The following is a 25,382-nucleotide window of genomic DNA, read 5'->3' as shown; positions in this document are numbered from 1 at the left end:
TCGTGACAGATTTTTTTGAAAAAAAAATTGTCATTGTTTATCTTATGACGACATGTTATTCCTGTCACAAATAGAGCAATCGTGACAATTTATTTTGTTAAATAACTGTCATCGTTCTCCAATTTACAACAACTATTAACTATCACAAATTCTTTTGTTACGTCATTTATTTCATGTTCCACATTTCTCAATTTCCTATAGTTTTTTCCTGTTCTCCATGTAGCTCCACCATTACACGAACCATTACATTGACAATAATGTAGCTGAGAATGACAATTTTGAAATTATGCAAGTTTCACACCAATGTACAAAAAAAATAGCCAACGCTTTAATATATATACACTATAATACGATTTATAATATTTGTACATCTTAATACAAGTTTCAATAATCCACATGTACAAAATACTAGGCCTTAATCAAAAAATATTTTAAATAGCATTCGAATATATTTGACTGGACCAACCGAGAATGTTCGTTTCTGGAAATGATATTTGAAGTTGTCGACTCCAGTTGAATCTACAAAGACAACCTAAATATAAGTATCCATAACACATACGTACAGTCAATGAATAACTAAATCAATGTCTCAACAAAATACAGAACACAAACAAGAACTTCAACACTTGATTCCATGAAATGAAAAGAGAAGACCATGAGGACTACATTAGGCAAACACAGCAAACAAAAACATACTGCTACTCTTTCTCTCTAGAATACACATACCAAAAACATACCCCATCTCACTCTCCCATTCTCTATCAAGGAGAAGAAGAACGTCCAACCAAATGGCCACTGCAAATTGAACAACTTCTTGGGTTGTTCCTAGTCCTTAGAACAAAACAGCCTACGACAATACATGTACGACAATTTGTAATCCTTAGAGTTGAACAGTTTGTATTATGCAATCATCGGCAATAAAGATGAACTATGAATAATCATGTACCAATTCTCTCAAATTATTAAAACGAATAGGAAGATTACAGCAACTACTCAGGTTCAGGAACAAAAAAAGTGCTACAGGGATTGAAGGGTTCATGTGCAAGCCATACATGTATTGACATACCATTCATTGTTGGTTTGCGACAATGTAGGTCTATACCGTCTTACTTGAATGAAGTGCCCAGCATTATCCCATGTGTATGACAAAGCTGTCCATATTTTGGAAGACCGCAGTACTGAATTACAAAAACCAATTAGACACCACATTGCAAAAACATACATCTCTAATCCCCAATCCATATATTAAACATTCAAAGATAGTGAACCAAGGACACAAGCAAATAATCACCTTCAGCAGTTATTTGATTGCAAGAAGATTCATATCACAATGCAGTATGGCACCAAATACCAAAATTCCATGAGCCAGTCACATATATATCGAACTCTTCCTAAGAAACATATAAGCAAACACACATTCATATCCACTTACTTAAAAGCAAGTCACATATACTTAGATGTGATAAAATAACCATTCACTTACCCCTTTCATGCTTAAGTCTGTTCAAAAGAATGCGCTTAACATTTTCTTGTGTGTCGTTCGGGTTTAACAAAATTATATTAACAAAAAAACCCCACAAAATACTTCAAAAAATGTTGTTTCCTAATCTGGTGCTAAGCACGATGTACGTGCTTAGAAAGGAACTCCGCCAATTCTAATCTAACTTCATCGATTTCATCTTGACAGTACGTAGGAGGTAAACTTTTCATCTGTAAATAATAAAGTGGTTAAGAATTATTTTCATTCCAAACAATGACATAAAGTGGTTCGAAAACTCTAATACTTACGACATCTACAATCGAAGTACTCCTCGCAGAAATTATGTCCCGCATGAATCGCATAACATAGTACCCGCATTCTACCACCCCATTTTGTTTGGGACACTGGATGTAGAATACAAAAAATACATGTGAAACGTTTAAATTAATAACTTATTTACGACTACCCTACTGGTCAATGCCACATACCTTAACAACCTTCCAACTCGGTTTTTTCTTCTTTGATATATGAAATGACCTACCACATAATATAAGATTGTTACATAATTAAAATAGTTGCACACATAATAAAGACATTAACGACAATAATATGACCTACATCTGAAGCACTTCACTCATGTCTCCGTCAATCCGATTCTTCAACGGGTCAATCCAATATGCAGCACCCTTTGTAGGATTAACAACGACCAATGTCCAGTGATTGCTAAGAACACATTTCCACCATTATAAATTTATACACAAATAGTGAATTCAAATCGTGAATGTTAATGAAAATGTCATTATCATGCGCTTACCCAGAGTTGTATGGGAACAATACGACTTGGTCATACTCGGCTCCGAGAAGTCGAGCATTCAACAACTGCGCACGCGATTGTTTGTAACTCGAGTAACTTACAGATCCGGCATCCATGAACTTGAACAAGCTTGAACTTCGTCCTTGTACCATAATTGTGTGAAGGTACCTACACAATGAAATGGCATTACAATTAAAAGGAGACCGCAACCATCAATGACGTATATATACTAAAAGGAAATCTTACATCATGTAAGCATCTAGGCATGATGTGCATATTGGCTGCATTGACGAGAAATCCCTAAGTGACTCAACCATAATGCAACATTTTCTCTTCACACCGAATAGCTCTAAAGGCGTGTTTAGTTGAATCGATGACCCCATATGTTCAACGAGTCTAACCAAACACTGGAGTGCCACTGGAGCACGTAGATATGCTGCACTGGAGAATGTGGACGGATCCGTATTGAAGCCCACAGTTTCCTTCTATCACAAAAATTTCCACTACTGTTAGTACAATTTGATGCATAAAAACTCCAACACAATAAGACAGACAATTACCTTATCATTCCTAGTAAGAACAAGATGTCGTGGCCACATTAAATGTGATCCAACTTCATGCGTCAGTTTCGTGACTCCTTCCTTTGTCGGATTTGGAATCACACAGTTTCGTGCTTGCTTGAGTTGTTGGACATCGGGTCGAACGTATGTTCCTACTGATAGCGGTCGATCGCTTTGTATTTCTGTCCTTGAATTGAGTGACCCAAGTCCAATAGGATCTAATCCAGAGAGAAAATCTGAACAGAATTCAACTGCCTCCTCACATATGCTTGCTTCTGCAATGCATCCTTCCGGTCGAGCTCTACTGCGAACATAACTTTTCAACACTTTCATGCATCGTTCAAATGGGTACATCCATCGCAAATATACTGGTCCACAAAGCTTTACTTCTCTAACGAGATGAACGACAAGGTGAACCATGATTGTAAAAAACGAGGGTGGGAAATACTTCTCAAGATTGCATAAAGTCAGAACTATATCTTCTTGAAGTGCATCAAGATCTGAGACAGAAAAACTTTTGGCACAAATCGCATTGAAAAAGAAGCACAATCTACTAATAGTGTACCTCACATTCTTCGGTAGGACTGAACGTATTGCAATTGGAAGCAGTTGCTGCATTAAAACATGACAGTCGTGCGACTTAAGGCTGGTCAGTTTTAAGTCATCCAAAGAGACACGACTACTAATATTTGCTGAATAACCTTCTGGAACTTTAATTTCTGACAAAGTCTTGCAAAATCGATATTTCTCTTCTTTTAACAGTGTATAACATGCCGCAGGGATATAAGTTCTATTACCAGTAAACGTTGGTGCCAATTCTGGTCTAATTTTCATCTCAACCAAGTCAAGTCTAGTATTCATCCCATCCTTACTTTTTCCTGGTATATCAAGTAAGGTGCCCACTATGTTCATGCATACATTTTTTTCAATATGCATTATGTCTAAAAAGTGTCGAACATGCATGTGTTTCCAATATGGTAGTTGAAAAAAAACAGGTCTTCTTTTCCAATAGTCATTGCCACCTTCATTATGCACAGTCTTCCCACACTTCTTCCCACATGAAAATATCATGTCTTTCATCTTAAGGTACATGGCCTCGCCCGACAAGGGTTGTGGAGGAATTCCATGCTCTTGCTTCCCATTAAATTTTTTTTTTTGTAATCTGTATGGATGATGTCTTGGCAAATACTTCCTGTGTCCCATGTATGACATTTTCTTTCCATGTTGCAATCTTATAGAAGTAGTCTCCTCTCCACATATTGGACAAGCCTTATATCCTTTCACACTAAAACCGCATAGATTACCGTATGCTGGAAAATCGTTGATGGTCCATAATAAGACAGCCCGCAGTGTGAAATATTCTTCCTTATATGCATCGAAACAACGAACTCCATCCGTCCACAACGTTTGTAGATCATCAATTAAAGGTGCTAAGTACGTATTGATATCGTACCCCGGTTGCTTTGGACCTGATATTAACATTGTCAGCATCAAATGTTTTCTTCTCATACACAGCCATGGTGGAAGGTTGTATATTGTAGTGATGATGGGCCAACAACTGTACGTCGTCGACATATCTCCAAATGGGTTAATTCCATCAGTAGACAAACCCAAACGGAGATTTCTCGGTTCTGACCCAAAGGTTGGCCACATGTGGTCTATCAACCTCCATGATGGAGTGTCAGCCGGGTGTCTCAAAACACCATCAACTTGTCTATCTATCGCATCCCAACGCAAGTTCTTAGCATTTTCAGATCTCTTGAACATTCTTATAAATCTTGGAATTATTGGAAAGTACCACATCTGCTTAGCAGCCACACCACTTTTTTCCTTCTTTGAGTTCTTAGCGATCTTCCACCTTGACAAACCACACTTAGGGCACTTGGTCAACTTTTCATATTCTTTTCTGTACAAGCAACAATCATTAGGGCATGCATCAATCTTTTGGTAACTCAGTCCTAGGGCACCAAGTGTTTTCTTCGCTTCGTACAAAGAACATGGAATTTCATTGTTATCAGGTAATAGATCACTTATTATGGACAGCAATTCAGAGAAGCTAGTATTCGTCCAACCATACCTAACCTTCAGGTTATACAATCTCACGAGGGCTGATAACTTTGTGAATTTCTTACATCCTGGGTATAAGGGTTTCTTCGCATCATCAAACATAGTGTCGAAGGTATTTGATGCATTAAAAGATTGTTCTTGAACAGATTGTACCATATTAATTGTATTAAATAAATCGTCGTTTTCATCAGATTCATCCACTGTAGTTTCCATCGTGTTGGCAACGTTATCTGAGTTCAATTCTTCACCATGCCAGAACCATACCTTGTAACTCTTATCAATTCCATTGGCATACAGATGATATCGAACTGTTGAGACATCCTTAAGTAAACGATTGCCGCAATTCAAACATGGACATCTAATTGAATTAAGACCTTTGGCATGACTCAACCCAAATTTAATGAACCTTTCGACTCCTAAATCATATTCTCTTGACATCCTATTTTGGGTCATCCATGACTTGTCCATTGTGTGGAGTTCTAAGTTGGCCTCGAAAATAAACCTGATTACAAAAGAGATTATAGGCAACAACTTTTAAAACTCAAACTTTCAAAACGGTAGATAATCCTCAAAGTACTTAATAATTTATTACGAACCATTTAGGAATTTTCTTGAAGGAAACTTATGGACTAGGTTCAACAACCCCAATTATTCTAAAACATTTCAAGGACAATTTCCTTTACAGACATGATGAATGATGAAGGGAATTAGTTGACAAATAATTATAACAATAGTTTGTCCTTAGTTAGTTGATTAGGGTAGGTTTGTATAAGTACTTTGGCTTACATTGTACAAGTAATTAGACTAATAAGCTAACTCAGAAATTAAAATTGAAGAGAAGCTAACCGTTAGAAAACACAAATTGAGCATAAATCAAATTCACAAAATAAGATCATGTGCTTCCAAGAACAAATTAAGATCATATAACAGAAAATCAAAGATTAATGACTGGAATTGGGATAAAATGAAACTCAAGAAACAATCCAATGGAGACAACGAAGAACTTCATAGAGAGAGAGAGAAAGAGATAAAGAAGAGAAGCTTACCGGCGGTTGGGAGGGGTGAGGACCGACGCCCACGATTTGAAGGTTCGGGTTGATTGGAGACGTTTGGAGAAGACGGGGGTGGTGGCGACGGGTTGGTGGAGAAGGTTTCGACGGACGGCCAGGAGGGGGGTGGTGGTGCCGACGGGACTTCAGACGGTCAGAAATGGGAGAACGCCGACGGGAGGAGAGGGAGAAATTGGGAGAAATTTCGGGGAGAGTTAGGGCACGCGAATGGGAGGAGGATTTTGGGGACAATTTTTGGGATTTTGGGGAAAAGTTTGGGGAATTTGGGTTTTTTTAAAAATATAAATATGTAATTTTAATTTTTTAAATATAAAATAATAAAATTTTTAACCCTAAAATTCTATGACATTTAATAACTGTCGCGAAAAGTGTTTTCCGAAAAATTCCGTCTTTTCCCGCCAAAAACGCGAAATTTTATATTTTGTGACAGTTTTTTTTCTTCCATTCATTTTTTGAGATATATAACTGTCATTGTAGGGTTGTTTTCTTCTAGTGTAAGCTCAAAGAAGCTAGGAGAAAGCTCAAAAGGAGCATTCATGGGAAAGAGCTTAGGCAACTCCATGGGACCCATGAGATAGGCTCAAGTGGAGCTAAGAGGAGCCTAGGAGAGAGCTTAGACAACTCAGTGGGACCTGTGAGCTTAGCTCAAAAGAGCCTAGAAGTGAGCTCGAAAGGAGCACTCATAAAAGGGAGCTTAAGAAACTCGCAAGACCCATGAGGTCGGCATAAGAGAAGTAAGCTCATATAAGTCTAAGAGATAGCTCGAGAGGAGCTCAGCAAAGCCTAGGAGAAAGAACCTCCTAAGAGGAGCTCGTAGAAGGAGGACCCACCAAGAAAAACCTAGCTTCCTAATTAGAGGAGCTTATTAGAAAAGGATGGAGACCTACAAAGGAAAGTACTTTTAGAACAGTACTAAGGAGAGCCTAGAGAACCAATAGAGAAGACCTCTGCATTGTTAAATATGAAATCGTTTAGATTCTGAACGAACATGTGTCATAAAGGGTGCATTCATGAGTCAGTTATAATGAAAATGTAACTACTCATTAATTATAAAGTCAATGTTCTAGAAGTTTAAGAGGCACGATTACGAGTTTGATGGTTAAGAATCTTAAGAATCACCATATTATATAAACAAAAGGCCATTGGTCGAAGGTATGTCCAAATAAGCCAGAAAATTTTACTATTTTCTCTATTGTCTAGTCACTCAAAAGCACATGACAGACTTGAGTGTCAGAGTGTGTGTAGCTAGACTCTACACTCACGCTTACCTTTCTTTCCTTGCTTGCACCTAGATGGATCTCCTAATAAAATAATTTTTACAATTGATCTATTTTTTGGCATCGAGAATTGCTATAAATAAAAATCAAGATTTTGATATGACAACACTTGAAATTAAGGGTGGTTTATAAAAATACAATTATATTATTAATCACAATTTAGTAAGAAGATTAGAAATACGAACGTTATTTTGAAATAAAAAATAGGGATAGTTGCAAATTTAGCAATTAAATTCAAAATAATTAAGTATATAGCAACATTTAAAAAAAAATGCAAATATAGCAAAATTTATCAAATTCTGTCAATGATAGAAGTCTATCACCGATAGATTATGTTGCAAATATTGGTCTATCACTAAAGCGATATAAGTTTATCAGCGATAGTTTTGCTATATTTGCAAAAAAAATTAAATGTTGTTATATCCTTAATTATTATTGCTAAAATGGCCATCAATTACAATTACCCTATAACAAACGGTCGGCTCGTGTAACAAAATGAAAAAGTCCATGAAGCTGATCATTTTTTTTAACTATTTCAGGTTTGTCATTCTTTTTCATCGTCTTTCTTCTCTTTCTTCTTTTACCATTTTTTTTTTCATCGTATTTTTCTCTTCTTCTACAAGATCTATTTTTTTATAAAAAAAAATCAAAATATTATTTAGTTGTTTAAGATCGTGAAAAAAAATCGTTGAGATATTGGATAGTCAAATCTAAACGATCGTGTACCAAAAAATCTTTAAAAAATTATTTAGATTTGGGTAGCCAAATTTATATGACCAAATCTAAACGATCGTCTATCAAATCTAAACGATCATCTACAAAAAAAATCTTTTAAAAAAAAGTTAAGATTTTACTACTCAAATTTTAACAATCAAATCTAAACGATCGTGTACCAAATATAAAGGATCATGTACCAAATGTAAACAACTGTGTCCCAATAAATCTTGAACCAAATCTAAACGATCATTTACTAAATATACTACACGTTCCGAGTGTCCATTAATCACATGACAATCTTTGTATTTTCGATTGTGGGCCTGTAGCCTTTTTCTGTTTTTGAAATTATTCTATATATTGTAAATATTTGGTTGATTTGTTATATTTTTTAAAAACCCTCATTACAAAATGATGACGAGACCAGAGGCGAATTTATTAAGAGGCCTGTGGGGCACATGTCTCCCTCACATTATCAATTTTTGTATTTTAATATTATTTTTAAAGTGTCAGATTATAGTATATATTAAATAATGTTTTATTTTAAACAAAATTTGGTTCAAAATGCAATAAAGTTCATGATTTAAACTTCTACTCTAAATAATATTCGATGAAAAATATATTATTCTTTTTTTTATTTTCTTATTTTGATGCAATTTTTAATTCACATTTATATTACAAAAAAATCATGTGAAAATTTTCGATCATTTTTTTATTGCTACAAATGTAGTTAATGTTATTAGAGTATATATCAATAAAACATCGAGATATTTTTATAACATTTTTTAGTATGATTATTATATAGTGTCTGATGCCCCTATATGAAATTTCTGGATTCGTCACTAGATGTGAGCATTTTATAATAAATAAATGATTTGAACTTAAAAACGAAGGTTGGTAAGAACAATATATTAATTAAAAAGAAATAAATAGTTTAATTTTTACCACTGAAATTACCTAATAATCTTGGAAGTTTCTTCTAACCTTGTTAAATAGTATGGATAACTATAGATTATTTTGACTTCACATAATATTCCTCACACTTATCTATTTATTTATGTATATTTGCAAAGTCATATACGAAACATATATTTGTGTGAGAAATTTAATCGCAGCCTAGTCTGTACCCATCTCGTGCATCCCTTTTTCAAACCTACCAAATAATAATAATATGATCAAGAACTTAAATTTTCTTTTTAAAAAATTGTCACATGACCTTTTTTTTCTTTTTTTTTCCGTTGTTGGGCAATTGGTTGGGTTGCACCCAACAATTATAATGTAAAAGGTAGGCTTCATTTTTTTTGGTTGGTTGTTTATCGATGTAATGTACTTGTAATAAAATGTGGGACCCACTTTGAAATCGGTAATCAACCAACGTAGTTTGATTTTAGGAAAGAGACTCAACAATGCAATTACATTTGATTATTACGTGAGGCTCATTAGCATTACAAGTAATGTTGGGAAATTGTATCATATCACAAAAACATATAGAAAAAAATAGTTCATGACATCTCTTTTTTGCATATTACGAATATGACAAATAATTAATGATATCAGACAGTTATCAGAGGGCTATCAGAGGGTTATTAGAGAGCTATCAAAAGGTTATCTACTTTTAAATTTTCTACTTTTGAGTAGTGACATGAATCCTATTATCATAATTATTTTGTCATTTTTTAAGCGTTCCAATAATGTTACTATCACAATATAAGAATTCTGAATTTATTTTAGTGTTACTTTACCATTTTTATTATCATTACTATTACGTAAACAAAAATATAACATATTTATAATTTTAATAAAATCTATAAAAAGTAATGCAATTACATTTATATTTGAAGTTCATTACAATTGATTTATCAATAAAATATAATATTATCCCGTCAAGTTTGACTGCGGACTTTCTTTTGGTTTTTGGGTGGCTGTGAAATTTTTCTAAGTTCATGAACCAATGATATATGGGAAAAAATTTTGGAATAGAAAAGTAGAGAAGAATGAGGTCGTAGAAGGTAAGATAGGAAGAAAAATAAAAATTTGACTAAAAATGGTGGAGTGAGGTTTGGTTTTAATTGTTGGCTACGGGTCTTCATGAGACCTACCATTCTAACTAACTAAAATAAAATGCCCTCCAATTAAATGACACCAATCAAAACAAAATGGTACTTTGCTTGAGGACCCATCCTTTTTCACATTTGATGTATAAATTAATTCATTCCATTCATAACTCTCAATCAAAATTGTCCTACAATCTAACAATCATCCTCATAGTTTCTAAATTTTATCAAACTTACCTTTCTTCCTCAGTGCTTACAACGATTCTAGCACAATTTAGTTCTAACTTTACATGTAACCAACATCTCTAGCGCTTATTATTTAACGATTAAATAAACACACACCTAAACTTATCTTCGTATTTTTTATTGTAGTAATAAAAGTTATTTTGCTTCTTTTTTCAAATTATGTATCCAACAATGATAAACTTAGTAAGTTTATCGTTTTAGTCGAACAAATGTATGATTGAGTAATTGAATTTTAAAAAAGAAAAAGTTAAAATGCTACCAGAGTTATTGATATGCTAAGAGTTATCATGTCAACCTTAAAAAAATATATTTTTTAAATGCAAAGATATTGAAAACCATATGATTATATTAATAATATGCGTACATAAAATTTAATAAATTAAAATAGTACTTAAAATTATTTATAATTATCAAAAATAACAAACTTTGACAAAATATTTACAATATATAGTAAAATTTTCAGATTCTATCAATAATATATATTAATATAATTATACGGTTGTCTATCATTTATAGAATTTAAAGTTTTGTTATAGCTTGTAAATATTTTAATTTATTTTACTATTTTAAAAAATGTTTCGTATATTTATTAGCTAAAAACTTTTAGAATTATAACTTGTATCTCTAACTTTTCTATTACCAAATGTTGCTCATATTTTTTTTTTTAAGAAATTGTTATTCACTCTAATTTTAACATTTTTCTTTAAAAAATTTGTGTGTAACCTTTTCTAACTTACTTTCTCTAACTTGTTTTCCCTTCCTCTAGTCGTATTTTTCTTTCTAAATAATTTATTCATCTCTTAAAAGCCACTTATACTCCAACAATTGTGTCCTCCGCCAATAACAAAAAAGATTGGAAGACCAATGATTACTTATGAAAATTGCATCAAATGATAAAAACATTTAGAAAAAAACAGATTATGGCACCTATTTTTTTACATATTGCGAATATGAAAAATTAGTGATATCAGATGGCTATCAAACAGTAATCATAGAGCTATCGGATGGCTATCAGACGGTAATCATTGGGTTATCGGCTTTTAAATTTTCTATTTTTACAATTTATAGAAAATGTAGTGACATGAGTTTTATTATCATAATTTTTTTTATTATTTTTGCAAGAACTTCTATTTATTAATGGATGTTTAAAACAAATATGCAAAAAATCTCCTTCTTAGTTCATTTTATATACTATAGTTTTTTTCTTAAAGTATTGGATGGGGGAATGAGTTGGTAGGTAGTAAATAGGACCGCTTGCATCAATCATATTTAAGCAAAATAAAATAAAATATATAACACAAATAAAATAATTGCATATATAACATAAAAAACGATCACCAATATTAAAAGTGATCACTAATAATACCTATGTACATACTCAATTTGGTTTTAATTGTTAGTTACAATTACGTGCAACCACCGTTTGGGATGTTTCTTCCCAAATTGCTCAAATTAAAAGCGATCACTAACAACAACTATCGGTGGTTATCACTAATAGACTTTCTATTATTTGTCATCTTTATGATTGTTTTTTCTCCACTCTTCCAAATTGAAATTTATCATTACTATCAGTGATAGCAATTAGCAACGGCTATAAGTTGCTATCATTGATACATGACTATCAGTGTTAGCTTTCATTTTGAGAAATATATCATCGATTACTATTGTTGATAATAAAGATCAACAATAATCACTAAATTGCAAACTTGACATTTTATAAATATTTTATTGTTGTGCAATATTTTTAGTTTAATTTCTAAATTGTGCTATTTGTTATAATTTTTTCAGCAAATAATGAAAATATTTTCTTTATTTAGTTTATCTTATAAAATGTTCAATATGAATTTTGCTAAGAGAAAATTAATATGAAAAACTAGTTTTTTTTTTTAATTTTACAATATGCATGTGTTGGAGAATTAGATTTGTACATCTTGAAGTATAAATTTTTTATGTACATCATTCAAAAGTTTAAATGCTAAAAGAATTTTGAATAAGAATAAACTATGGACGTACAAATTGGTTGAACATAATTTTTATGACTCACATAAAAAAAATATTATGTTATGTTTTTCTTTAATACAATGAAGTGAGAAATATAAACGACAAACTTCTTATCAGGGATGGTTGAGAAAAAATAGGGAGGAGAAAAAAAAATCTTTTATTTTTAATTTTAATTTTAAATATATTTTTATTTTTATTTTTGTTTTAAAACATAAATTTAAAATTTAAGAATTAAAAATTAAGATTTAAATTTTAAAATTTAAATTTAAATTTAAATTCAAATTCTTTTTAAAAAATAAATAAATGAAAAAAAATAAAAAATAAAAAGTCGGACAAAATACGGTATCTACATATATTATCTAAGTCGAGCATCGAAATGTTTTGGACTTCATACTATGTGGAGCAGAGTATTACTAAATATATTTATCGATATTTGTTTCACCAAGCTAATTTTCTAATTGAGAGTTTTGTGTGGATAGACAAGTGCATCAAAGTAAAGTCTATATAAATATATTCACATTATTTTTTATGAAAATCTACAATTGTATTTTAGTAATTGTTTATAATTGAAAATTACTTAAATAAAAATTAAAATTGTTTATATCGATACAATGTAAAAACATATGAAAAGACTCTTCGTCTGTCATATGTTTTGATCATTCTTACGATTTGTCATATGTTTTATCTTGAGCAAACTATCTATGATAGTTTTGTATCGCTTTCAAATAATTTGAAACACAATAATATATTATATTAAAACAAAGAATCCCCTTACACAATGTTGTACTGCTAATTTATATGGTGTATGACTCTTAATACTAAAACACCCGATCATATGTTGTATCATTTCACTATTCATGTTAGAAAAATCAAATAATCAAATCAATCTCATGAAAAATCAAATAATCAAATCAATCTTTTTAATTTTAAAAATAATACTGATCAAATCAAATATCTGAAAAGTTTAAAAAAAAAAAAAAAAACCCTAAGCTTGTACCCTAATCCTCTTGAGTATAGAAAACCAATAACAACAAAAAAACTACTTAGCTTTTATTTTCTTTTAGTTTCACGTTAGTTTCAAAAATATATATATATATATATATATAATATGTTAATAACAAAATAAAATACTTATTTTTTATTTTAGACTGGTTTATATCTATAAAAATTAAAACTTTAGAGGTATGATGAATTTATTTGATGTTAATTTTTTTAGTCTTGAAATATTGCTATAAATCATATTTTTACTCTTTTTTTTTATTAAACTTATATATCTAATGATTATTTTCTTAATTTTTCAATTTAAATTTTAAAAAAATATTTGTCATAAAATTTAAAAATAAGTTAAAAGTAAAATACCAAAAATATGTCATATTTTTTTTAGTGAAAAATACCAAAAATGTCTTAGTCAACACACAATTAACCGGCCACATGCACACATGAGTAATCTTCTTTTGAACAATCGTGTAGTACAATCATGATACACAATAATGTAGTTCTTTTTTAATGATAGGAAGATGGCTTCGAATTAATGATTGTGTTAACCAAGCTAAATGATCGAGTTGTCCATGGCAAACGATCGTGTTAATAATGTAAAATGATCATGTTGATTATGGTAAGTGATCGTGTAGTCTAATGTAAATTATCATTAAAAAACTTCAAACCTAACGATCGTGTTGACCATGCTAAACAATTAAATATTGACTATGGTAAGTGATCATTTAGATCATATCAGCAGGATCGTGTAGTTCTTTTTAAACGATGAGAAAAGGGCTTCAAATTTAAACAATCGTGTTGACCATGTTAAAGGATCGTGTTGACAATGGTAAACGATTGTTTAGATCGTATTAACACGATCGTGTAGTTCTTTTTCTAATGATGAGGAAAGACTTCAAATTTAACGATCATATTAACCATGCTAAACAATCGTGTTGATTATGGTAAGCAGTCGTGTAGTCTAATGTAAATAATTGTTAAAAACATCAAATCTAAGGATTGTGTTGACTATGCTAAATTATCGTGTTGACTATGGTAAGAGATCGGCGATTGTTTAGATCATATCAACATGATCGTGTAGTTCTTTTTAAACGATAGAAAAATGATGTCAAATTTAAAGATCGTATTGACCATGGTAAGCAATCATTTAAAGCATATCGAAATGATATTTAAACGATCTTAATCTTCTTAACTACGAGGAAGATGAAGTAACTTCAAAGAATCTTGTCGAAAATGGTGAAGAAGAAATAGGAGATTTCAACAGAAGAATAAATTGTTTAAAAATATAATAAAGAAAACATGGAGGAGGAGACAAATAAATCACAAAGAACAACAAGAAAGAGAAGTAACAAATGGTTTGCAATATTCAAGGGCAAATTTGGAAATTATGAAAATATTTTATCGCCTTCATGTGCTTTTATTTTTTTTGTTACATTAACCGTAAATATTTTTTTATTTTGTTATATTTATGTAAATTAAAACATATTGTAGTTATTGTTATTTTACAACCAAAAATAGTAACGAGAAAGCCCCAAGGAAGAATATAATTAATTGAAGTTTCATTGAAATTGAATTTTACATATGCATGAAGAAATAGTTGATAAATCTATTTCTATTTTTGTAATTAGACTTTTTTAAGTTGTTAAATGAATTTCTTAAATTCATTTTAGCCTCCTTATTTTTTTTTTAAGTTTACTTAATTTCACTCTTAAAAAGAATTAAAATAGTTGCAAAAACAAGTCATCTCAAATACAAAAATCGAGAAAATATAATATTAAAATAAATAAATATATAAAATATATAAATAAATAAGAAAATATCAAATTTTCCACTTTCTTTAAATTCTTTGAAATTCTGTCTAATAACAGTGTATCGTACAAACCCACCAAATATCACTATTTATAGGCAATTTGACAAGTAGAATGTTACATTAAATGCATGGGATCAAATGTTTAGGAATTGGGAATTTGGCAAATAGAAGGGGACATTTAACGCGAAATCAAATGTTTGGGAATTAAATGCATGTGGGCTTAGTTGATGGGATCTTGATACCATTACAAATCTGTTTACTTTTTTTTTTTTTTTTGTGAATTGTACATCCTAATTTATGATGTGTCAAATTTTTAATTGATTTTTTACATTTTTTTTAGCTCTAATTAATTTTATTGACTCTATTGATTTTTATGACAATAATGTAAAAATAAGAAATTTTTTAATATTCAATAACAATAATTTTGATTACAGTTGCATTAAGCATATGAATGGTCTAATTAGAAATATCAAAAACCATCCATAAAATATAATAAGTCATGTAAACGAATGGAGTTTATGAAAGTTTCAACTAAGCAACACTAAAAATGGTCTAATAGGTTTCAAAATAAGCATAAACAAAAGGGTCATGCAAAAGCGAAAAATCAAGTAGAGTTACATTTAGACATAGTTATGGTTATCTTTCTATGATACGCATGTAATGCATTTTAAACCATCTTTATCAAGAGAGTTTAAATAAAAATGAGTTTTTAAAAAAAAAAAAACACTTTTTTTGTATGTCAATCCAAATAAATTCCTAAGTCTTCTAGTTAAATTGACCAATGAAAAAAAAGAAAAATGGTATTGAACTAAAAGTCTACCATGGTATTTACAATTTGTACCATATTACCAATATCTTAATATTTGATTTATACTATCACAATAGATAGGTCATCAATTTTCACCTAAAAAAATATAACAAAATAAAAAAAATCTCTTCCAACGAAGGAAATATTAATTTTAAACAAAGAAGAGAAAAGTGAGATTAGTTTTAAACAAAGAAAAGAAAAGTAACCATTAAAAAATATGATCTAACAATTATTATTAAAAAAATTCAAGAAGAAAAGGAAATAAAAGAATAGAAAAATGCATATTTAAAAAAGTATTATTGTGATTAAATCAAATGCTTGTTTGGAATGACTTAGAGAAAAAAATGTTTTTCAAAAAGTCATTTTTATTAATTTTTCAAGGTTTGTGATGGTTGCTCGGAGTTGGTGGCTAGAAGTTCGTCAACGAAGTTGTTAAAAATGATACCCAATGGTTAACCGACAATGGTCACCAGGCATGGTGTTCAGAGTTGGCCGACAAATTTTCTAGATTGAATTAGAGAAAAAAAAATCATTCATGGGCTTGAATAGTGTTTACTATATTCAAACCCACGGGAAAGAGTGTGGAAACCTTATGATGAAGATGGTCGTTGATCAATGGTAAAGACGGTCAACGATGCTAATGTTTAAGACGATTGGTTGGTCGTCGACCATCTTGAAAATTGGTCACCAAGGGTAATGGTTATTGATCATTAACCATCACTACGACCATTTGTTAATCCGCACGATATCGATAGTTAATGATAACAATTGGTTGCCATTTATCAAGATGTTCACTAGACGATAGTAACATCCAAAGTACAGGTCACCAACGACCAAAATGATTGGTCATCTACGATTGATAATTCATGGTCAAGACAATCTGAAGGTAATGATTAAGATGATCTAGAGTCGTCAGTTAAGACTATTGGTTGTCATGACCATTGATTGATCATATGATCAGTCATCATGATTGATCGTAAAGTTAGCTAACGTTCTTGCCAATAGTCATCAATGATCATTGATAAGAGGTTGAAGTGAAAAAAATTTCTAAAACATATGATATTCAATAAAATATATGTGTGTGTATATATATATATATATTCCAAACTCATGGGTTTAGTTTCTTAATCCCGGAGAATCTGTTCCAAGTATTCAAACATGGGTTTGAATTTAAATGTCAAACTCTCCTAATTCCAAACTCATGGGTCAAACACCTCCATAAAGGTGCATGGTTACTTGACACATGATGAAGGATGTGGTCGTATTTGGACACTAACTGTCTACAATAATAAGTCACATGACATGGACATCTACACCATTATATTACTTATTTATAATACTCCCCCTTAGATGCTCATTATACATATGAAATATGCCTCATTAAAACCTTACTAGGAAAAAAATCCTAGTGAAGGGAAAAGAGTACATATTTCATACAATTTATATACTTACAAAAATACAATTTACTCCCCCTCATAAAAACACATCACTTGAGATCTCTAAGTCGTTGCATTCCAATGTTGTGCACCAATCTTTCTAAGGTTGTGTTAGGTAATGATTTTGTAAATAAGTCTGCCAAGTTATCCTTTAAACAAATTTGTTGTACTCTGGTGTCGTCATTTTCTTCATGATTATGAGTGTAGAAAAGTTTTAGTGAGATGTGCTTTGTTCTATCACCTTTAGTATTATAACCTCCTTTGATTTGAGTTATACAAATTGTGTTATCTTCGTATAATTAAAGTTGTTGGAAGAAGTTTACTAGAAGATATACCACATGATTTTCGCATATGTTGAGCCATCCATCTTAACCACATACATTCTTGGCTAGCCTCATGAATTGTAAAGTTGTGTTTCGACATGATTCGAGGAGGTGGCTATCATGGTCTGTTTTATTGATCGCTAGCACTCAATTGTGTTTAAGTTACATCTCTTAGCTTCTGCTTCCATTTTTCTTTTAAAGGTCAAAGGTTAAGGGTCAACTAGTTTCATTTAGAGGGAGTGATATCAGTTGGCTTCATACCACATCTCGGACCTAGTGAGGAGGTGCTCCGGGATGGAGTATGACAAATGAAGCTTCACCTTTTACTCCTCTTCTTGAACTTCCTTTTTTCTAAAACACATTAATTAATCCATTTCAAATCTATTTATACTCCCCTCAAATCAGGTGAGTTAGCATTACACTTCTCCGATAACTTCTATTTAGTGTGTTACACATATTAGTTTAGAACTATGCTCAACTTAAACTTAACTTGTATTTATCTAACTAATCAAACTCCTCCTCGCCTAGCTCATCACCCAATAATAGGTTAAGTGCTCGTTGCCATGCACCTTCCCTTCTTGCGTTGTCTTTCTTCTAAAATGTTGTCTAATTTTTTCATCTTCTTTCGCCGCCCCACTTCTCACATTATCTCAAAACACCTACAAAAGCTTAATTATGCTAACTTCAAAAATTAATTTACAAGAAATCTCTCTATTAGAACGTGAGTTTAACATAAGGCTCAGTTTCAAATATGCAATAAAAAAATGCAAACTAATTGACAAGTGAAAGATATTCATCTAATTGTATATGGAAATTATGTCGTATTGTTACCATTGCCCTTATTATTTTCCCTACTCCAAATTTTAAAAAAAAATTATGAATTTTGGCACCTTTAATGTTATCGTTACCACTTATGTTTGACTCTCAAAAGTCAAGATAACAATAACTGTAATAGTAAATATGACAAACTTCATGATTCTAAGTAAACGTGATTGAAAACAATTCAATTACATCTATGATCCATTATAATTAATCTACAATGGAACTCCATTATAATTACACAAATTTTTGTTATGGATTGGTCAATATGGTCTTTGTTCATAGATTTGAAAATGTTGCAATTTGAGATTTGAGTTTTGTTTCAATTTTATTTATAGGTTTAATATTCATTATTTACCAAATATGCAACTTGCTCTTTGGCAATAATATCAACTAAATTAATTTGAATGGTGATGTAAAAGTAGTAAAATTTGATTAATTATAAGTCTTTTGATTATTTTAAATAATGTAACAATTTTTTTATTTTTTATTTTTGCAATAAAGATATTGAAAGTAAGCATTTACGTAGAGACCAAATTGAATCATAACTCAGATCATAAAAGTAAAACTACAAATGTGGAAGGGTAAAATGCAACATTTTGCACCTTCTTCCCAAAGCTCAAAACGGCTCAAACTTATCCATTCTCGTTGTCTTTTTGGGAAATCTGTTAAAAAAGAAGTAAGTCTTCAACTGATACTGTCATCGATTCCTTCATGCATTCAAGTCCTCATGTTCATCAAGATATTTCTGAATCTTCTTTACCATAAAATTTTAGGTATCTTTCCGATGGGGATTCTGACAAAAGAGATAATATAGTTTTAGTAGATCTACTTAAAAAAGCTAAATCCTTAGCCACAAACTCTTCTACTGACATTAATTAAGACTTTACTTTTGTTCCATCCTCTCAAAAAAGAAAACCCTTCTGTTGAACCTGATTTAAATGAAACAGTTAATAATGCTTCTAATGAAACCGTGTTTAGTGAGTCTGTTGATGTTAATCCTTCTGAATGAGTTTCTGCTTATGACCAATCAATTCCTTCTTCGTCTGATAAATTTGTTTCAAAAAATCCTTCTATCAATTCTATTCCAAATGCTTCAATACATACTGAAAAAATATTGTTCCTTCGAAACCTTGCAATGAGCAATCAGTTCCAAAATCCAAAAAGCTTGCTAAAGACCCTAAAATTGTTACTACTAAAGTAAGTGAAACAAAAATCCCTCCCAATATTCCTACAGCCCCACGATGGAATATCTTTTCACAGTAAAGAAAATGTCCATAAATGGAAATATGTTGTTCAAAGAATACTTCTTAATGAATAAAACATATATGATCAACATCATTCTTTCTTAGAAAATAATGGATTTAATTGTTAAAGTTGACCTCTCTTAAATTGTGTCTCAAGTTCGTCAGTTTTACACTCATTTCATTAGAGAACTCTCCCCACAAATTTCAATGACCTCATCAGTTCTGATTACCAAACTTTCTATATCTGAGGTATTCTGCAAACCCCAAACCTTGGAAGAAAACTTGAGGCCTTTGAAGTAATGAGAAGTTTAAGTATTGAAGGAATTTAAGGATAAAAAGTGTCATAAAAGTGTGTCGTGGTTATTGGATAAGAAGGAAATTTTTGGCCAAGTGTTAAGGCTTAAAGGTTAGGCGTTTTAGAGGTTATTTTGGTGTTGTGCAGGTGGCCAAATTGATGGAAATAACCTCTAAATAAGCATCATTGAATGTTTAGATCATGTCAAGACATTTAGAGGTTTTTTGGAAGTACATTGGGAGGCCAAAAGAAGGAAGAAAACCTCTAAAGAGGTTAGTAAATGTTTAGGCTCGGCAAATTGACTAAGGCATGAAGATAAGACATTAAGCGAGAAGAGAGCCACTAAAGGAGTGTTATTGAGTATATAAGGTTGTCACTTAGAGGTTAGTGAGGGCCTTGAGAGGTAAGGAAAGAAGGCTTGGTGGTTTGGTTTAGACGAGAAGCATATCACGCGAGAAGGGCTTGGAGGTTAGCAACAAGTTGACAAAAGGCGTTTTGGACTTGTCAGGGACATTGGGCATTTTGGTTAGGCGAGATGATGAATAGGTGGAGTCATTGAAGTGTTTTATAGGTGTCCTTGCATGTTTAACTTAGATTTCGGCTAGTAGGAGGTGTCAATAAAGGTTCATGACGGGTTCTGTATAAATAGGTCACTTCAAATTAACATTTTTCTCATTTCACTCATGCGTTTTGGCTGAAATTACTCTCAACAGATTATAAATTGAGTTCAGTTTCCAGTCTAAGGCTGCTTGATGTTTTTTAGCAAGGGAGAGTTGAGTTTGAGTTAAAGAAAGTGAGGAAGATCAGTTTTTGGATGAATCTGAGCAAGGTTGATTTCCAAAGGGCTACATAGTTCATTCTTTAGAATTTGAAGCTGAAATTTTAAGGTAAGAAAGTTAAAACGTTTGTAAGAATTTTTGTAGAAAAATATTTCCTCAACAGAATTTTTGATTTTTAGTTATAATTTTTCAAAGTCGGGTTAATTTGGTGGTTGGCCGAGTGACAAGGTAAGCTAGGCAAGATGGACAGGCATTTTGATGTTCAAAGAGGTTAGTGATGCATTGTGGCTTGTGTTGGACGCATAACCCACGCACAAAGCAAACATTATATGCGGCAAGCCATGCGCACAAGTAGGGGTTGTGCGAGACGCCAGGCACATGCGACCATCTGGGGTGCACAGCCTGCCTCCGCGTGAGGTTACCATGGGCATGCCCACTGCACATGACCAAGGCCTGCCACCCACTACATGCACGCCGGCATACATCGTGACATGATTTTAGGCCTTTATGGTCAATTTTGGAAATTTTAAGTACAACTTTGATATTTTCATTGTCAAGGGAAGTTAAATGGATTATTGTACCATATTTTCAGGTCAAGAAGAAATCAGGCATATTCATAAACCAAGGATTTGAACTTGTTTCTATGAGTGAAAAATGATTTCAAGTTATGATTTATGAATGATTTCAATTACATGTTTAAATGATGGAAAATTTCATCAAATGACAAAAATATTTAGAAAAAAAAGGTCATGACACCTATTTTTTGCATATTGTGAATATGGCAAAATTAGTGCTATCAGATGGTAATCATAGCGCTATCGAAGGGCTATCAGATGGTAATATAGGATTATCGGTTTTTAAATTTGCTACTTTTGCAATTTAGAAAATGTAATGACATGAGCTCTATTATCATAATTTTTTTGCTATTTTTGCAAGGGCCCCTTAAATAAATTATGAATAGTTTTCAAGCATGTTACTTTTTAAATGTATTATTCAAGATTACTATTTACTATGAAATGTTTAAGGTTTATTGAAAAGAAGTTAAAGGTTCCTCATTGTAAAAGGATTTAAGGTTTCTGGTTTTGTAGATATTTTCTCAAAACCAAGATCTCTAAATTTTCCTTAACATGGCAGGATTATGGGCGCCAAGGAATTGAGGTAAGAACACTTATCTCCAGGATTGGAATTAGGGACACCAATCTATCTGGAACAGAGATTAGGGATACCCATCTCTAAGGTTTGGAGTTGGTATCGAGTAATCTCTACTACCTCCAAGCAGTAGATACTTAGGTTTTGAGCAAGAAAAACAAGGCTTTATGTTATTGTTTTCTAAATGCTTTAAGATTTAAGCTCTCATGTTATGATTTATTATTTACTATTCAAAGAATTTCTAAAGTACAATCTCTAAAAGTTATGAAAAGTTTATGAAAAGTTATTTAGAAAACTAACACTCACTGGGCTCATTTAGTTCACTCTTCAAAATGTTTATCTACTTTTCAAATAGAGATCCTGTCCTTAGAGCGTGAATCGCTGCTACTTGTCTGCTGAAAGATTTCATTTTGTCATTGTATATGTCCTGTTATTTTGTACTTGTGATCAGTAATTAGTTTTTTGTATTGTGAAACTTAGGTTTTTAGGAAGGTTTTTGTTAGGTTTTGTTCTATGTAAATAAGATTACATTTTGTCTATGTAAAACTATATAAATTTTGTTGTATTCAAAAGGGGTTTTACCCCGTTGTGTTAAAATTTATGTGTTAACTTTTACTGACGTTTATAGTTTAATGGTTAAGGTTAAGGGTCAGCTAGTGTCACTCTTGAAGGGAGAGATACTAGTCGGCTTCATGCCGCGTCTCAAGGCAAGGTGTGACAGATTCCCTTCAAACTTTCACCAAACATTTTTAATAACTTTCTTGACAATCCTATTCTTGAAGATCTCTCATTACCTCAGCCTTCACCTGAGTCCTTGGTCTCTAAGCTTACTTATGGCATTCCTTATCAATGGCCATAAAATGGTCAAATACCTACTGTCTCACTTAGTGTCAAGTATGTTATCATGCATAAAATAGGCATGGTCAACTGGTTCCCTTCCACTCATACCTCTAATGGCTTCACGACACGAGCAACTCTTCTTTATCGCATTGGAACTGGTTTACCAATAAATATTTAAACGTTGGTCAGCTTATTTACAATTAACTTTTGATGCATGTGGACATCTTTGGAGTAAAACTTCCCATCTATTTTCCAAGATTATTTTCAAGCATTTTGCTACAACAACATCCTGAAGTATTGACATATGGAGATGCCCCTAGACCTACTCCTAAAACCTTATCATTGAGTTATAGACTTTTCTAGGGCACTCATATTCTAGACATTGAGCACAATGTTCACCCTCCTAGATTAACTAACTTTTCAAAATAAAAAATAAAATATCAACATTTGTTCAAAAGGTTTGTTAATTCGTCGTGCTTTGGCTACAAGAATTATCAGAGTTTTATAAGAAGAATCTCAGTCTTTGAGTGGTTTGATCCACTCTCTTTTTAAATACCAAGTTGAAGTGGATGCATTGGTTCAACATCTGAATACTCTTCTTTCTTCAACATTTTGTGGCTCTACTTCTCATGCCACAGGCGAATGTTAAGTTTTCTATTTTACGCAAAGGGGGAGTAGCACATAGTTACTGCTATGAAAATTTTGGTATTAATATTGTTATTGTCTTAGAAGATTTTACTAGAATTAATAGCGCTTATATTTTGAAGATTTGACTATTTATTGTTATTTGTAAATCTAAAGACCCTTGGTGATGTTTAACTGAAATTCTTTTCTTTTGTGAAGACTATTATTTCATCTATGAATGAAGTTGTGGCCTCTGGTTTTTCAGTTCAAGAAAGTTCAAGATCATAAAGTATTTCATATAAAAAGAAAACTAAACATAATGATCTTTTGTCAAAAGAGGGTGTTTGTTAGGTTTGTTATACAAACATTATAATTAGTTTCTTTTTAGGGGTCTAAAAAGTATAACAAATTGGTAAAATATTTACACTGTATAGAATAATTCTAAAACGAAAAAAGTTCACAGACCAACAATGAAAAATACTAAAAATGTCCCTGCCAACGCATGTTTAATGGTCACACACGCTCATGTAATCGTCTTCTAAATCACCCCGATACATGATCGAGTACATAATGATACACAATCATGAAGGTAGTGTCAACACGGTTGTTTAGATTTTTTAAACAATGAAAAAAGAGCTTCAAATCTAAATGATTGTGTGGACCATGCTAAACGATCATTTTCGTATGGTAAATGATCGTTTAGATCATATCCACATGTTTGTGTAGTTCTTTTTAAACTGTTCAAAATGGCTTCAACACTAAAACGATCTTGTTGACCATGGTAAACAATCGTGTTGACAATAGAAAATGATTGTTTAGATAATCATGTCATAGTCATATTCAATCAATCTTAATATTATTGAATATGAGGAAGATGAAGTTTAATATTCTTTTTAAACAATCTTGAAAATTCTTGTGATTTAAATAGAAGAATAAAATGTTTTAAAATAAAAGAAAGAGAATCTGGAAGATGAGCTGAAGAAGTCTGAAAGAGAAGATAAATAAATCACAAAGAAGAAGAAAGAGAAGTGACTAATAGTTCGCAATATCAAGGGCAAATCTAAAGTTTATGAAATATTCTACCGACTTCATGGGCTTTTTATTTTGTTACACGGGTCATAAATATTTTGGTGTTTTGTTATATTTAAAACGGAAAAATATCTTTCAAGATTTTAGGGATATCTATCGTTCCCTTAGTTGATGAGACTTTCATTCACAAGAAGATATGCTTCCTTCATCAACAAGCATTTTAATGTAAAATCTTTTAACTGGAAATCTTTATAAGATCCCTTTCCTCTTCCGATTTGAAGTTCTTCCTTCCAATAAAAAGGAAAGACCATTCTTCTTCCAAGCATCCGTTCAAGACGATTTTAGGCTACTATCCATTGAAGAATCTTTACGAAGATAAGTCCTTACCTTCTTAGACATTTTATGAAGATTGTTTAAATATATCTTCAAAGACGATTCAAGGTATATGATGATAAGAGATTCCAAAAAGACTTAGCTAACTAAATAGGATCAATTACATATTTAGGGGGAGCCCGATCATCTTCGTTAGATTCAAATTACAATTCAGGGAAGCCTGATTGTTTTTAGGAAATAGGAAATGCTAAAAAGAGTACTATCTAGGGGAGTGTCTTCTAGATTAATGAAGTGTGATCATTAATAATTAGTCATTTGAATCTTAACAAAATCTCTTTATGATCTAAGCTATTAAAGCTCTTCAGAAGTAGGTGGTCATTAATAATTAGTCATTTGAATCTTAACAAAATCTCTTTATGATCTAAGCTATTAAAGCTCTTCAGAAGTAGGTGGGTTCTCACCAAACTGAGTTATCAAAGTTAAAATGTTCTTTTGTTTGTGTTCCATTAGGTATCTCTCCCGTCGTTAACTAAAGTAATAGCCTAAAAATAAAATTAACTATTTTACTTTTTCAATTTTCTTTTGTAGTGAAAGGTAATTGGCATAATCAT

At 31.5% G+C, this 25,382-nt stretch overlaps 1 protein-coding gene and 1 long non-coding RNA gene across 3 annotated transcripts; both read right to left on the bottom strand.

The window, feature by feature from the left end:
- Window positions 1–924: 924 nt before the first annotated feature.
- LOC116402822 lies at window positions 925–2,018 on the bottom strand. Of its 2 annotated transcripts, XR_004215470.1 has the most exons (5): window positions 1,969–2,018; window positions 1,789–1,884; window positions 1,484–1,710; window positions 1,292–1,391; window positions 925–1,178 (listed from the first exon to the last, which is right to left on the bottom strand). It is a non-coding gene; the product is annotated as an uncharacterized LOC116402822 (long non-coding RNA). The 2 variants fall into 2 exon arrangements; XR_004215469.1 differs by lacking the exons at window positions 1,484–1,710; window positions 1,789–1,884; window positions 1,969–2,018 and having other exon boundaries at window positions 1,292–1,477.
- A 76-nt stretch (window positions 2,019–2,094) lies between these two features.
- Window positions 2,095–5,389, bottom strand: LOC116402458. Its single transcript, XM_031881707.1, has 4 exons — window positions 2,855–5,389; window positions 2,541–2,779; window positions 2,295–2,462; window positions 2,095–2,203 (listed from the first exon to the last, which is right to left on the bottom strand). The coding sequence occupies exons 1-4, from the start codon at window positions 5,387–5,389 to the stop codon at window positions 2,095–2,097; spliced, it is 3,051 nt and encodes a 1,016-aa protein (XP_031737567.1).
- Window positions 5,390–25,382: the final 19,993 nt, after the last annotated feature.

The sequence above is a fragment of the Cucumis sativus genome, chromosome 3 (genome assembly GCF_000004075.3).
Source record: "Cucumis sativus cultivar 9930 chromosome 3, Cucumber_9930_V3, whole genome shotgun sequence".
NCBI lineage: Eukaryota > Viridiplantae > Streptophyta > Magnoliopsida > Cucurbitales > Cucurbitaceae > Cucumis > Cucumis sativus.
Note: the sequence above shows the minus strand (reverse complement) of the source record. Positions and strands in the feature narration are given on the sequence as shown.